Here is a 14935-nt window from a genome sequence, read left to right as displayed (position 1 = left end):
GATGACATCATATTTGCCATTTAAAAAAAAAGTAGTGAGCATGCGTTAAAATCTAGAACTGGTCTATATAATTTTTTCATAGTTGGGCTGTAGTGATGGAGTTCACACATGGGCTCAGAGAATAGCTTTGTCATATTTTATCCTGGAAAGCCAGACTCTTTGCAAAGTCTTGAAGTTGTTCTGGAACCATTGACAGACCAGTTCATGGTTTCTACTGACAGCTGTGAACTCCACGCCAAAAGTGGATCTAGCACTCCTCTCCATTCATGCTTGTGAACACGTATGCTAAACGTGGCCTTTTGGAACAAAGATACAAAAATCCTGGAATGTGAATATTTTAGCCCCAAATCTCTGCATTCAAACTGTCCCCCAATTGCAGTTCTTGTATTGTGTTTTTTCATTGGTAAAGAGAGCAGTCAGGCTGCAGATGGACATTTGTGATGAACTGATTGGATAATTTCAACCATACGGGAGCATTCAGATGTCATTAAAGTAACGAGATGGCATCTGTCAAAGGTTAGCGCGGCTGATGCGCGCAGAGAGCACAAAGCTGCCTTTGTCGCCGGCTGCTTCTGCAGAGGAATGCGGCGGGTCAGGTTTGTCCATTAATCCATGAGTTTGAAACGGGACAGGGATGTTTGCCCCACATATTCCTTTGTTTGGCGCCGGGGCATTGCTTCCAGGGTTTCACTCAAACTGAGGTCAGCAGGGCCGCTTTGTTTGTTAATTAACCTGACAACATAAGCCAGAAGTTTGTTAAACGGATGACAGAAATGAGCTTTTCCTCCTTTTTTTCATTCTTTTAAAAGTTTCTAAAGTATATAGTTGAGACTAAAAGCTTCAACGGTTTTACAGCAGATTTACTGTGGTTACACAACGGTTGTGTTCATGGGAGACTGCGGCACGACTGACAAACAGACAGCGATAACGCACTCCAAGAGGCAGATCGGATCAGGATTGTGGTAACACTTCGTCACACTTCAGGTCCATTTCCTGGAAGACCAATCAAGCCTGAACCAGAGTCGGGATCGGAGGCCACTTACATAGATGTGTCTCTGCTGGTAGCGCAGGAAGAGGTTGTGCATGATGGCGCCATCGTGCAGGTCCTCGAGAGTCGCCATGTCCTCCACGCCTCGGATGCTGCTGTGGTGCATGGGTTGCACCTTCTGCCAGCTCAGCGCATTCTGCTTGTAGGTGTACACCTAAAGGAAAGCATAGAGAAAGAAGAGAAACGTCAACTCTGGCATTTAGGAGCTTCTCAAGACTGTTTCTACTCATTTTGAGCTTTCTGCTGTCAAAGTTCAGGAAACATTTACTGTGAGTTGGAGCATATCCACTTCCTGTTTAGAATAAATCCATTAGAGTAGTGGTTCTTTAACCATGGGCCACAGAATGGGTCCATGGGTCAATTTGGTACAGGCACAGACCTAGAGCCTTAGTCACACACACCCTTACAAGGGTTGACCCTGTTGAATGCATATACTTTATAAACCTAACAGCCTTTGTGGCTTTTTATTTTTCATCTTGTTAACCTGCATTTGAAGGCTGCTGTTGGAAGGAATTATTTTATTTTTCTTAAAATGCCACCTGGAGACGACGTGAAAACTGGATAAGACCTTCTCACGCTGACGGTTCTCGCGTCTGGAAAAAGATGTTATGGTTGACTGTTGAAACTAATCTCTAGGTTGAGTCTTTTCTTGTAACCTATGCATACGAAATTCGAATAAATGAAGGGTTTCTACTAACTAACGGTCCAATTTGGTAGCGGTGACAAACCGACACTGGTCTCCTCGTGAGAAGTCTTACTCTGGCTTGATGTCTACTTCTTTTACTCTAAAGTATATGTTTTTGCAGAAGTTACTTTGGCAGGTGATGTGAGTTTGTAGTTTATCTAAACCATGGAGGGTCATAGAGAAGAGTAGTTGCAGCTTTAGGTAAGCACAGTTATGTCTCAAAGTTCCCTTGAGGCTCGGAATGAGCACTGGCCCCTTACTGACTCTGCGTGAATGCTGCACCCAAGGGGTGTGCTGTAAATGCCCATAAGATATCCACACAACCAACACTCCTGTATAATTTCCTAAATTCTAGTGCTACATTCTCACCAGCCTCGGAAATGTCAGTCAAGCGACCACTTTCAAGAAAAAGTCAACATACAGTAAATGTGCTTAAGTTCGTTTTCAGGCTCTGCATACAAAACAACCACGTCTGAAAATGTGTCAAAAGTTTAACCAGTAGAACTTTGACCAGTCAGGAACTCAGATTTGATAGAAAATTGGTAACATTTGCAATGCTTTAACATTTTGCACCAAGCCTCCTCCAAATGTGAGCAACTAGTAACAACAGTCCAGTGTCAACACCAAATGCTAAAAGCACATTAAAACAAGGCCTGCTTAGCGCGTTCTTGAATACGCATCACATATTCGGTGTGTTTGAAGTAAAACAGTCGTGCTGTGTGCAAAAAAGACACAGTCTACAGGATTTCAGGAGTTTGGAAATTTGTAGAATACACCTGCATCTCACAAACATGCAGGCTCACCAAGTGGTCTACGACTGATACTTTGCCCTGTACAGGTTTGCCCACTTTTTGCCTCCAACAGCCTGAATCCACCTGTAAGGGCAGTTGTGAATAAGGCTGTGGAGAACATCGAGCCTAAACTCTTTATCGTGCTTTCTCTCAGCTCCTGATAAAAACGAGACCACAGTAATAGAAATCCCAGATATGGAGGAAGCTGGAATCTTATTGAAGAGTTCACTTCCCTTTTATCAGGGTCACACTTTCACCAAAACTAGCCAAGCATAAAAACAGTCTTAAACGCACATGTTCTAGTGTCACAATCATAATGATAAATGGCAGGAGAAAGAGATTGGAACTGGAAATGGCCATGTGAGATTCTTTCTTTACGCTCCAAACTGTCAGATTTTCTGCGAGTTCTCATTACCAGGAACACGCAGACTTCATTTACCAGGACTCAAGAAGACAGCTGACCGAGAAGTTATCTGGAGACTTTGTCTGGCTGACAGACCCCACGCAGGCAGGGAGGCGTGAAGGCTGAGACTCTTTCACGCAGGAATGCAGTTCCGTGTTAGAGGTCAAAGGGTCACAACACAAAATCTGTTTTTTTAAGATTTAAAGATTAGAAACGCAGAAGAAATATATCAGTTAACTGAAACAAAAAGGTTCTGGTTCTGATGACAGGACACGTCAAAGCTCAGAAAGGAGACATGGACAGATTTTTATCAGTGTCGCTTTTTACTTTATAAGAATGCAGTTATAGTCAGAGATATGAAATAGTAATAATTATCATCCATCTTAGTCAACAAATATCAGCTCCATAGTGATTCATTTTACAGTCTTTATGCTTTGAGAAAAAAAATGTACAGAAACACAAACAACTAACAAAATAAGAAGTACTAACATATAAATGTCATGAATGGTTTCATAAATTTGATTGAAAAGCTACAAATTAAAGCAAAAAAAGACAGTCGGATTGTAAACAGTCATTGATGAACTAACTGCCAAAAAAACAAAATTAACTTTTTGATTTAAGGTGAATTATCATAGATAAAGCCAAAAATTAACCAACTAAAGTGCTGCTCTTAAACTAAAAAATATGAGTCACTTTCCTCAAAAAGATTTAACTTCTGGGCTGATTTGGATGAAAACTACGGTTTTCTTTAAGCTGGAGTTTAGCCGTTTGAAGTTATTGATCTATTGTGAGGTGATGTCAACATTAGACCGCCCAGAGTAAACAGCAGGAAACGCTACCAGCAAAGCTAGACATATACAAACAGATCTGAGGCTGCGTCTCTAACGGAGAGCTAGTATGCAAACGTAACGACAGATTGTGTTGTGTTCACACAAAGAGGCGTGTTTGTCCTGCAAACATTCGTCTGCACGTTACTGACCAACACTTCACTGCTCATGAAGAAAAGTCAGGAAGGTTCATTCAGTTCTGCAGAAAGAAAGCATGGAGTAGGTCTGCAGGAGGTCTGTTGAGGTGTTGGGAGGAAGCTACGTTCACATCGGCCTCAGCAACACGTGTTCAAGCGCTCACTTCCAATGAGAATTCTATGCAAACGCACATTTTTAGGACTGTTTTTGGACTTTATGTACAAAATGCATGCCCATTTAATGCGTGTTGAAGGGTAAATAAGATCAACTTTGACCAATCGGTGATGATTGGAAGTGTCCCTTTAATTCAACCAAGTGTCAACCGTTTGAAAATTGATCATAAGGAAGAAATGGATAAATCCAGTTTGTGTCCGGCTGGAACTATATGAGCTTAAGTCTTTCATATATTGGAATAGATATGTGAAAGAAAAAGTCTGAAGCTAGATTCACAGATTTGAACCAATTCGAAATTTCTCAACAAACCTCTTCCAACTGTGAGTACATCTAGTATCGGATAGTCAAGTGTGACCACCGAATGCTAAAAGAACGTTCAAGAAGCCATATTTAGTGCTTTCTTGAACACGCATCACATGCCCGGTGTGTATGAAGCATAGGGGGTCTGCAAAGGATCTTTAGTAGGTCTGCAGGTTTCCAGAGGGGTTGCAGGAGGCTTAAAGGAGGTCTGCAGAACCACAAAGAAACCCTGAAGTATCTCTGCAACTTTATCTGATACCGATTATGTAAAAGACAGTAAACATGCCCACCAGACAAAATCATTTTTCACAAGACCATACAGAAGTCTCACTCATTTTACAAAGAATTCTACAATTTCTGGTTTTTGTTGGAACTTAACAGTGTCTCTGTGTTTTCGGTATTTCTTTTTTTTGTTTGTTTTTGGATCAGTTGAACAAGAGAAATTGAGCTTTTCCCCATCGGGTGGTGGTGGATGACCTTGTAGGTTTCTGGAGCGGCTCAGAGAGCAGCTGTAGCTAAAGCGCCAAAGAAAGGCGGCCTCTGTGCGAGGAGCTGCTCACATGTGACCTCACACATTAACACCCAGAACGCCCCCCAGCATCCTGCCAGACATCATTTCCCACATTCCTCCCGCAGTGACACTACAGGAGGAAGCAACGCTTCTCTGATTGTAGAATGACCCGCCAGACCTGACGGATTTATTGTCCCGTCTAGGTGAAAATGTAACAAAGACACACTGATGTCTGCAAATAAAACCCGAGTCAGACAGACATTTATTGTCTCCTCAGATCAAAGTATGACTAAAAATACAAAACTCAGCTGATCCACTTCAGTCTGCTTTTCTTTGACTCAGAGGTGAACCATAAACCACAGATCAGACCTGTTAGACGAGCCACGATGTAGACTTTATTTAAGGCCAATGGTAAAACACCTCCAACTGGAGCTGCAGGAGGAACATCAGAGGAACTCTCCAGCTTTTTTTATGTATTTCAATCAAAGTTCAACCACTGCTTTAGAAAAAAAAAAGAAAAAAAAAAACTTGTGTCGTTTTGTAGGACATTTTTTGTAAAGAGCAGTGGTAGCTCATTGGAAATTTGCCCATGAGTTGTGGATGGGACCGATTGGATGGAGTAAGCACCGCCCTACTTCCCATGATCCTTCTGTTTACACTCTCTCCTGCTAGCTGACTTCTCCTCAATTCTCCAACTTCCTATTACCATAAATGGAGAGCAATATCAGAGCTATCTAGTTGTACAGTTTTGATCCAGTTACCAGCTCAGACGAGGAAAACAAAGACATTAATGGACCCATACGTCTATAGTGGACACATCAGAATGGAGCGGAGCAGGGAGCTTTTGGCCTGCCAACTGTAGGTTCTACGTCACATCTACAAACTTTTAATCAGTGGCATTTTTTGTCTGTTTCTGATTCACAACTGTTTAAACACAAACATACAAAGAAATGCAATTTTAAGCTTAATTTTCTCTATATATGCCCTCCATCATGAGACAAATGGCACAAACACCAAAAACATCATTGTTATAAGAATGGGTCTTTAACCCTTTAACACTGGAGCTCCAGTGTTTATGTTCTTTGATTTACTGTAAAAACGTGCTGCTTTTCTCCTTCAGAATCTGCGGGAATTACATTGATTGTATTAATAGTTGAAAAGTTAAGGTATGTAAAAAGTGTTGTGCTTAAGCATCACTGGCAACGCCTCAGGTGTTAAAGGGTTAACCTTAACTAAAACAGTCCTGGTGATGTCATTTTTATAGAGATTATTACAGTCAAAAGCTGTAAATCTCTACAGATTTTTTTTATGATTTTTTTTCCAAAAGATTACAAAATTACCATTCTTTACAAACAGACATTAGATATTGACTTAAAAATGCAAAATGTTATAGCTTTTTCTTATTTATAATGAAAAGAAGAAAAAAAATGTAAATTGAGCACAGGCTTCAACTTAAAAAAAATCTATTACGAAATGTCTAAACTAAACTTAACACTTCCATAGTTTGTCCTCCATCATAAAGTCATATCCACCTAACCAAAAGTCTGCTCCTGTCTGCTACTGCCTTCATGCCAGATGATTCAAAGACCCAATCCAATGAAAACTGTGTTTTTGGTGTATTCAAAGTGTTCTTGTGGCATTTTTCTGATGATGGAGGACATATATAAGAAAATTAAGCTAAAATTCAAATTATTGAAGGGGAGGGTAAGGGGCGCCGGGGTTGTTTCACCCCATCTGTCCCCTCCACAACTCAGAGTCGAAAATTGAATTAACTCCTGGTGCCCAGCAAGAACTAAGTCATAGAAAACGACATAAGTTTCTCTACTTTGGTCAAAAACAGCATCATCATAGTTAAAGACCACTGGGAACGCTTTTACAAGAGATCAATAGATGATCGGAGTGGTTGTTTGTGGAGTTCTTCACTCTCTTCAGTCTAAGAGGTTCAAACATGAACACCCCCTCTTTCCGTTTTTAGCTCCATCCAAACAGGTGGAGCAAAAGTTTAATTAATTAGTGTGTCTTTGGAGACACGAAAGGGGTTTCCACATCCCCAAACCACAGGGGTCAGCTGATAAGCAGAGCGACAGATGCTGCAGGAGTAAATCTCTGAAGATGGGGGGTCGGGGGCTTCTGGATCAACAGGATCTGTTCCTGGATTAGTCAGGATAAAGCCTGTTGTTCTCACTCACACACACCAGGAAAGTGAATTCAAACCGGACTGAAAATCGGAATCCTCAACAGAGGATTTTCTCCTCGACTGTCCATCAGTGGGTCTTCACTGGGTGGAATTTGGTGATCAGGACGGAAGTTCTTGTTGATGCGATGACCTTCAGTCGTGTCCCACTCCAGATAAATGTTAGTGCTGAGAGACTAACAACCTCTGTTTGCTCCTCTGAAGTTTGTTTGTGTTTCAAACTGAAGATCTTGAGAAGTTTACTGTCAGTGTTCTGGCCTTTTTTGATTTCAAACAAAGCATGAAATGTGGAGATAAATAGCGTTCCTGTCAGTATCATAGAGTGATAGGTCAAACCTTAAAGGAGGAAGGCAGTGAAGTTATAGGTTACAAAGACAATTATGTTGTTTGGCTGACTGACAATTTTGAAGGTTAGCTGGAGGCTTCAACGTGTCCAATATGTGAATTGAAGAAATAATCCAATCATTTGTTGAGATATGTGGCACATGCGTCATATTCAGAGAGAAACGATGTCTTTTTGCTGCCTTTACAGCTAGATACAAGCTGTCTGTGGAAACAAAAATGGGCAAAACTGTTCAAATAGGAGTGCCTATTTCGTGGATAGGAATAACAGTATACTTGTAGAAATTGCAGGACCGAGAGGTAGAAAAATAAAAAATCTGTACGACTCGCCTGCATCTCACCCACTGCTCACCCTTGCATGTTGTGTAAGTGTTCTCCCACAGCCTGCTTGTACAAAAAATGGGCTTGAATATGTTTGCTCCACCGGCTCAATGAGCATTCTACAACCTTAATTTTTTGTGTGGGCTACCTGTATGTTCTGTACGGATTTGCCCATTTTTAACTCGCAGACACCCTGCATTCACCTGTAGTAGTGGCTAAGCGATCAGTAGTCAAGTAGTAAAATAATTGATAAACACAGTACTTTTGAATTTTTTATTTTAAGTTGTGGACTCAAAGCACTGTGGGATATATTACAGCCAAAATACTGAGTCCATTAGATTTGTCTATATCATGTAAACTATGGATATAACGATTCTTCATGACCTGGTTAAAAAAAACAAAACTCGTCAACATATTCACCGTAACAGAAAATTAAAAAATGGTGTGTCACGGCCTGTCCCTACATTTGGAAATGCAGAGATGATGACATTTCTCCATGCAACCTCGCTGTAACTGTGTGGGCGCGCTAATGTGTGTCTGTGTGTGGGCGCAGCGGACTGGCTGTGTGCTCTTCATCTGTGCCCCCACCTGCGAAATTCTCGCAACTCCTTAAGTTTCACATAAGTCAGTTACTCCAGGATTTTGCGATGTTGCGATTGCAACTATCAGAGCAAATTCAAGCAAACTCGAGATTTGATGCTCAACTTACAGCTTTACATTTCAATGCAACTTAACTGCAACTTTGACCGATCTACTGTGACAACAGTCACGGATGATGACACAGCTCCACGACTGTTTCCCTGCTCACTCTTTCCCGGGAACCGTGCTCTTTTTGTCAACTCTCTTTAGCCCTCTGTCTTCTTTTCTCTGCAAGCTGCGCGTGAACGATCATTAGCGCTGAGTGCAAAGGCAGGTGAGTGCTAACACGCATAGTGGCTTGGGGAGGGTTGCGCTGAGCGGGAGCAAGTGCGGAGGGGTCCATCTCACGTGGAGCACAACATGAACCGAGTATGAAAGGATTTGTGATTGTTTCAATATTATGTATAATTGTTTATTATTTGTATTGAATCCTTTCTGTTTGTAGGAAAACAGACAGTTTGATGTAAGGGGCAAAATGAAAATATAACTGGCCTTAAAATAACTTTATTTGTTGTGTTGAGAAAAAGAAAAATCTGAAAAAATCGAAATCGTAACTTTAAAACTGTAAATCGAATTGAATCGTGGCTTACTGAATCGTTACATCCCTAATGTAAATGTAAGATACAGGTCAGGGTCAAAGTGAATCTTTAGTCTACATTTGCTGGTCATGTCAACACATTATCACCCCTGAGTCGCCACATATTGATGTTTGGTTAAGGATCCTCCCCCCCCCGTGTCATAAACTGACGTTTTGGGAGTCCCCAACTCATCTTTTTAGACTGGCTGTTCCGCAACCCTCAGATCTCAGAACAAGACACGGACTGGTCCCCATTACTGGTACAAACCAGACGCAGAACTGGACGTGAACCAGGTAAGGGTACCGGTACTGGGTTCGGGTACCAATACAATCCACGTCCCGATACTGGACCAGTTTTGGTTCGCAGCCCGGAGGTTGTGGACCCGTGGTTTAATGCAGTGATGAGATGGGAGTGAGAATGTGTTGGTCATGTTAGCATCATGGGAGCTAATGAAGCTCACAGTTTAAGTTAAAGTTAGTTGTCGCACACAGAGGTTTGTGAAATTTGTTCTCTACATATGACCCATGTGGGGTGGTGAGCTGCTGAACTGTTTGGTGGTCTAACCCCCCAATCCAACCCCTTCATTCGGAGTGTCAAGCAAGGAGGCATTGGGTCCCACTTAGTCTTTGCCTGGATTTGAACTCACAACCTTGCAGTCTCAGGGTGGACACTCTACCACAGAGCCACTGAGCTGGCTTCAGCTGGATTCAGACATCTTCACCTCTCGTGTGTCTACAATCAGTGTCATGAACGAGGAGCCAAGCCCACTATTATGAATTGACAACTGAGCCACCCCCCAATACCCCTCATTCTCCTTCACATACAGGGACAGGTATCACCCCCACCCCACCCCCTCCATCATTACCAAACGCAACAGATGCTCTTTGAATTACCCTTCATCTCTGGCTGCTTTGTCCCTTAAGTCACGGTGGAGGCAGGGGTCTGCTTTCACTGTCAAAAACAATGAAAGCAGCACAAGACCAGAGGAACCTGCACCCCCCACCCTCACCCCACCCTTGAAACCAGAACCAGTGGTCTCCGACACCACAAGAGGGTCATAGAGTTACTGTTTCCATAGAAACAGTAGACGAAAGCACCGCCAGCACCCTGCTGTTGTGAAACGGCGATCATGGATCAAGTCCAACCCCATTGACTGTATAAGAGAACTGGACTGAGAACTGTATAAGAGAACTGTTCCAAATAGAAAGAAGAAGTGAAAATCCATGAACTTTTATTGAAAAATAAACAGCTATTACTCAGTCATTCTATTAGTCAGACTAACCATTCTTGCTCTGATAACATATTTCTTTAACATATCTTGCTATTTGTATTTTTTTTTTAATATTTTTTTCTTTATTGCAAGTTATTCAAGTTATAAACTGACCAATCAGATACTACAATAAAAGTATGAGGTTGAACGTTTAAAATGTTTGACAGATTCTCCAGAGCCTGATTTCAAGTGGTAGGGGTGTGGCCTTCCAACAACCTCCCTCCTGATTGGTGAGAGTGGTTTCAGTAGAAATGATGACTCGGACCAACTCGGACCAACTACTTCTTTCTGTTGCTGTCTGGCACCAACATGGTAATGGGTGCATTGCAAAAAAAAAATGGCGACTGAATTGCCTTTTTTGGTTGGATCCAGAAGTAAGACATTTTCTGTGGGTGATATCACACTGGCTCAGTTCAATTCTCAGATACAGTCAATGGTCCAGCCTCTACGGTTTGAGGAACCAAAGCTTTCAGGACAACAGGAAGGAAGTCAGAGAAATGAATAAATCCTTTCATTACATGAAGTCTGTCTGAATGAGGACATGTAGAGACTTTTGACCACAAACAGAACACTTTTCATACTATTTCAGCTCAGATTGTTGTTTCAAAGTTTTAACTGAAGTCTTCAACAGCTGGTAATTCAAATTAATTAAAATTTTGATCCAATACAGTCCAGATTATCATACTGTTTTTTAAACGGGAAAATAAGTGATTAGAAGATTACAAGGAGTTTTCTGTTGAATAGAGATGTGTGAGAGAAAATGTCCTCTAATGGATGAACAGAAGCGTTTGCTCAGACCGATACATCAGAACCAGATTAGTATGTTAATTTGAGCAAACTAATCCCTGTTGCTGTACAGGATTATAATCCCTAGTTAGTTGGGGTGTGACAACAGAAAAGTAAACTTTTTGCTCATTTTAATCAAACAAAAGTCTAATGAAAACATTCCAGTGAAGTGATAAAAACCCAATGGGTTCACTCCACCCAGAAGATAAGAATGACTTAATCTGTAATCGGTAAATCTTGGGGACAATATTCCAGCTCAACGCGACTCTAAATCCTTCAGCGACCACATTCACAGGCTCTAACCTTCTGCTTCCTCACAGGAAGTCTTTGTTGGAGCTGTCAGCACAGGAAGGCCATGGTGTGACTGAAAGGCTGAACTTTAGAGGGAACTTTCAGGGGTTCCTCAGGGGTCGTTGGATCTCACCACAAGTGTGAGAAGAGCTTGTTTTTGTTTTTTTTCTGAAGATACACATGATGTGGACGTGATAGGACGCCTTTCTGCTTCCCTAGTGCTTGATCACGTTTCTGCTTTGGTTCATGCAGGAGCTGAAACCACAATGAGCCAGATAACAGATATGAGAGGGGAGGGGGGCTTAGAAGCTGCAAATGTACAAAAAATATAAAGTAGGAGAACTACTTTGATTATGTTGATGGTTTCATGTCTTCGTCATTGAGAGATGTTTTTTTTCAGTTAGATGTACAAATTGATTTGGAAAAGTGAATGCTTCGACTAAAAGATATATATATATATATACATAGATATACATATCTATAAAAATCTGATCGTTTTTTTTAATAAAGGTTTTTTATGATCTGCTTTTACAACTTTTAAATCAATCAACCTACCAGTCATTCAGCCAATCAATCAATTAAAAAAACAACAGACAGCCAATTAAAAAACCAACCACTCGATCAACCAACCAAACAACTAACCAACCAACGAACTAAAGTAAGCATCAGTTTCTGGAGGGTTCCACGGTGGGAAAAATGTCACGTCTGATCTCAGAGAATCCTGCATGAGTAGATTCATTTGAGAGACTCGACCCTAACCATACATGACACCCACAGCGACCCGTGGACCAGCTGACCCCCCCTCCAAACTCCTCTAGTTTCTCTGTTGTGTCAACAAGTGGATCAAAGACGTCATGCAGAACCAGATGGGGTTTAGGGGATTTGCAGCATCTTGAACTGATCCCAAATTATGGGAAGATCTCTTTAAGCCTTTGCTTTCTGTGCACCATGAGACGAGGAGCGGAGGACTGGACTCCTCTTTGGAGGAGCAGAAATAAGTGACGGACCCTCCCGTCTTTACATTTCAGACTGCATTGTGCTGAGTATGCAACATTTGGAGGAAGAGGAATGATGGTGTGGGCTTGTTTTTCAGGAGATGAAAGGAATTCCAGAATGCTTCAGGATTCTAAAACATTCTGGACAATTCCATGCTCCCAAACTTGTGGGAACAGTTTGGATCGGGCCCTTTCCTCTTCCAGCATGACTGTGCACCAGTGTGTTAAGCAAGATCCATAGAGACATGGAGGACAGAGTCTGGTGTGAACCAACATCAAGTGACTAAAGCTTTAGGGTTGTGCTTAAAAATGTGATTTCAGAGATGTGGAGACCACATCTTCAACGGTTACCTGGCCGTAGTCTGTGGCAAAGACGACCACCCCCCCGGAGCAGGAGGACACGGTGCTGGGGAGGTACTGCTCCTCCTCCCGTAACCACACTCGGTCACCCTGAGGAGAGAGAAGAGCGTGTTAGAGGACACATCGATGCACGCCTCCACGGTGAAGAGGAGAGAGCAATGGTGATCAACAACAAATCAACCTGCTAGAAAATATTAGATACAATGAAAACTGTTGTGGACTCTTTGGTAGTAATAAATGTGTTTTAGTTGTTGATCACACAGCTGGCACGCACGCACGTCCAGCTGGTGCAGGATTCTGTTAACCTGCATCTGAGGTTGCCATGGGAACACCAAGGCAGTGACCTTTCTCTGAGCAAAAACAGGGAATCAGTTCTCATCTAAGGAAATCTGATGGAGTTTCAGGTTTAACGGTCAGGACCCCCACCCCCAATCACTGACCGGTACATCAGACATTTACGGAATCTTCCTGGACGGGTGATTGTGGAGAACAGGTGGGAGTAAAGCTGAAGTCTGCAGCGTCAGCAGTGGATCAGTGCGCCTGTTTGCCCCCCATGTATGGAGTTCAGCTGCCTGATTAAAAGCCCCTGTGATCTCCTGAGGAGATAAAAATGTGACACACGGAAACCCCCCCGCCCCTCCTTTAATGCTGACAGTCAGGTGAAGTTGTGGGTTTTGTGGAACAAAGAGAAAAACTGCGAGTGAGGCATCAGAGGGGCTGACCTCGGCTCTTTGATGCTCCAAACAGAGAGCAAACAAAGGGAGATGTTCCACTGTGGCGAGCACAAAGCTCTGTGGACATTCCTCACGTGCTCAAACTCCAGCAGGAACCCGACGCCGCCGTCCTGCTTCCCCCTCGGCACACTTTCCAAGACCCCCATCGCACAAGCGAGCACACTCCTGTTGTTTGCAGGCAGCGTGTGCCTCTTTGTGCTGACAGAGGAGGAGGAGGTTCTCATTGTGCCCTCCTCCCCTAATCTTCTCGGACCCCCCCTCCCTTCTTCTTCCCATCCACTCCCCTCTTATCCATCACCATGGACTCCACCCTCACTCATGCATCCATCCATCCATCCTCCAAACTGGTTTAATCCTCTTCTACCTCACAGGGTTGCTGAGGCCTATCCTAGCTACTGTGGGGTTCACCCTGGACAGGTCGTCATTCATTTGTAGAGACACACAACCAAACACTTACATATAAGGGGCAAAAAATGTTTTTAACAATAATAATAACACATTTTATTTATATGGTGTCTTTCTTGGTACTCAAGGTCACCTCACAGTACATAAATAAAAACATAAAAACACAACAATAGTATAAAAACACAACAAATAACTCAATAACATATTTTTGTGTTTTTACATGCTCTTGTGGCATTTTTCTGTTGATGGAAGGCATATAAAATTAAGAATAAAATAACATTTGTGTTTCTTTATTCAAATCCTTGCGAATCAGGAGCAGATGAAAAATTGGCATTGGAATGGGGAGGGGAAGGGGGGCGGGGTAGCTCTGTGCCAACAGTCCCAGCCATAACTCAGAGTTGAAGTTCTAATGAACTCCTGCAGATCTGCAGAAACTATGTCCTAGAAAATAACAGGGTTTGTTTTTTTCAAATTTGGGGTAAAAATGACCTAATCCTAATGTAAAGACCACTGGGAATGCTTTTACAATAGATGAAAAGATGATCAGAGAGGAACTTTGACCAGCTTTTTGCTGCTTTACATGTAAGATTCTTATTTTTTTAATGAATTTCAGTTATAGTTGAAACCGCTATTTATGAAAAAACAAGCCAAAAAACGTTTTGTTTTGAGAAGGAAAACTGGAAAAATTAGTCTTTATCTCTTAGAATCCCAAGCTTGTCTATCTAAGCTGAAGTGAACGGGGAACACTCGGGCTAGTTGTTCATCAGTCATACAACTGTAGGTCTTGTATTTATTATCATCTAACTCCAGGGGGCGCTCCACGAACAATGTGATGTCACACGAAACTATGAATTGATCCTTTGACCTGTAACAGTTGCTACCTTTCCCAGAAGAAGACCCGGTTCTAAGATCCTCTAGAATCCACCTGCTGAGATGTTCACTTCCCAACACTAATGTCAAACCCAACTGAGGCTCAGCTTCAGGTTCCAGGAAATGATGTCTTCCAGAGCTTCATGCAGCTCATATCTGCTGTTGTCACTCAGGTTCTGCAGTCGTTCTGCTCTTCTATTCTCCAGAGGGGAGCTTCTTCCTGGCCTTTATCCCCAGCCTGACACCCCCTGCTAACTAGAACCCAAACTCAGA

General features: G+C 42.2%; 2 protein-coding genes across 2 annotated transcripts in view; both read right to left on the bottom strand.

Annotated features, from left to right (window-relative positions):
• LOC112144307 (tripartite motif-containing protein 16-like) overlaps window positions 1-14935 on the bottom strand; it is a gene marked incomplete in the record, with an annotated part of 1074856 nt that overhangs the window by 845150 nt on the left and 214771 nt on the right.
• Window positions 1-14935, bottom strand: part of myo10 (myosin X) — a 105555-nt gene that overhangs the window by 58954 nt on the left and 31666 nt on the right. Inside the window, exons 2-3 of the mRNA XM_024268646.2 lie at window positions 12645-12743; window positions 1044-1202 (exon numbers count right to left, since the gene is read on the bottom strand). Of these exons, the coding sequence (XP_024124414.1) occupies window positions 1044-1202; window positions 12645-12743 (258 nt within the window). The remainder of the gene's footprint in view (window positions 1-1043; window positions 1203-12644; window positions 12744-14935) is intronic.

This window comes from Oryzias melastigma, linkage group LG17 (genome assembly GCF_002922805.2).
Source record: "Oryzias melastigma strain HK-1 linkage group LG17, ASM292280v2, whole genome shotgun sequence".
NCBI lineage: Eukaryota > Metazoa > Chordata > Actinopteri > Beloniformes > Adrianichthyidae > Oryzias > Oryzias melastigma.
This window is presented reverse-complemented; position numbering and strand designations above follow the sequence as displayed.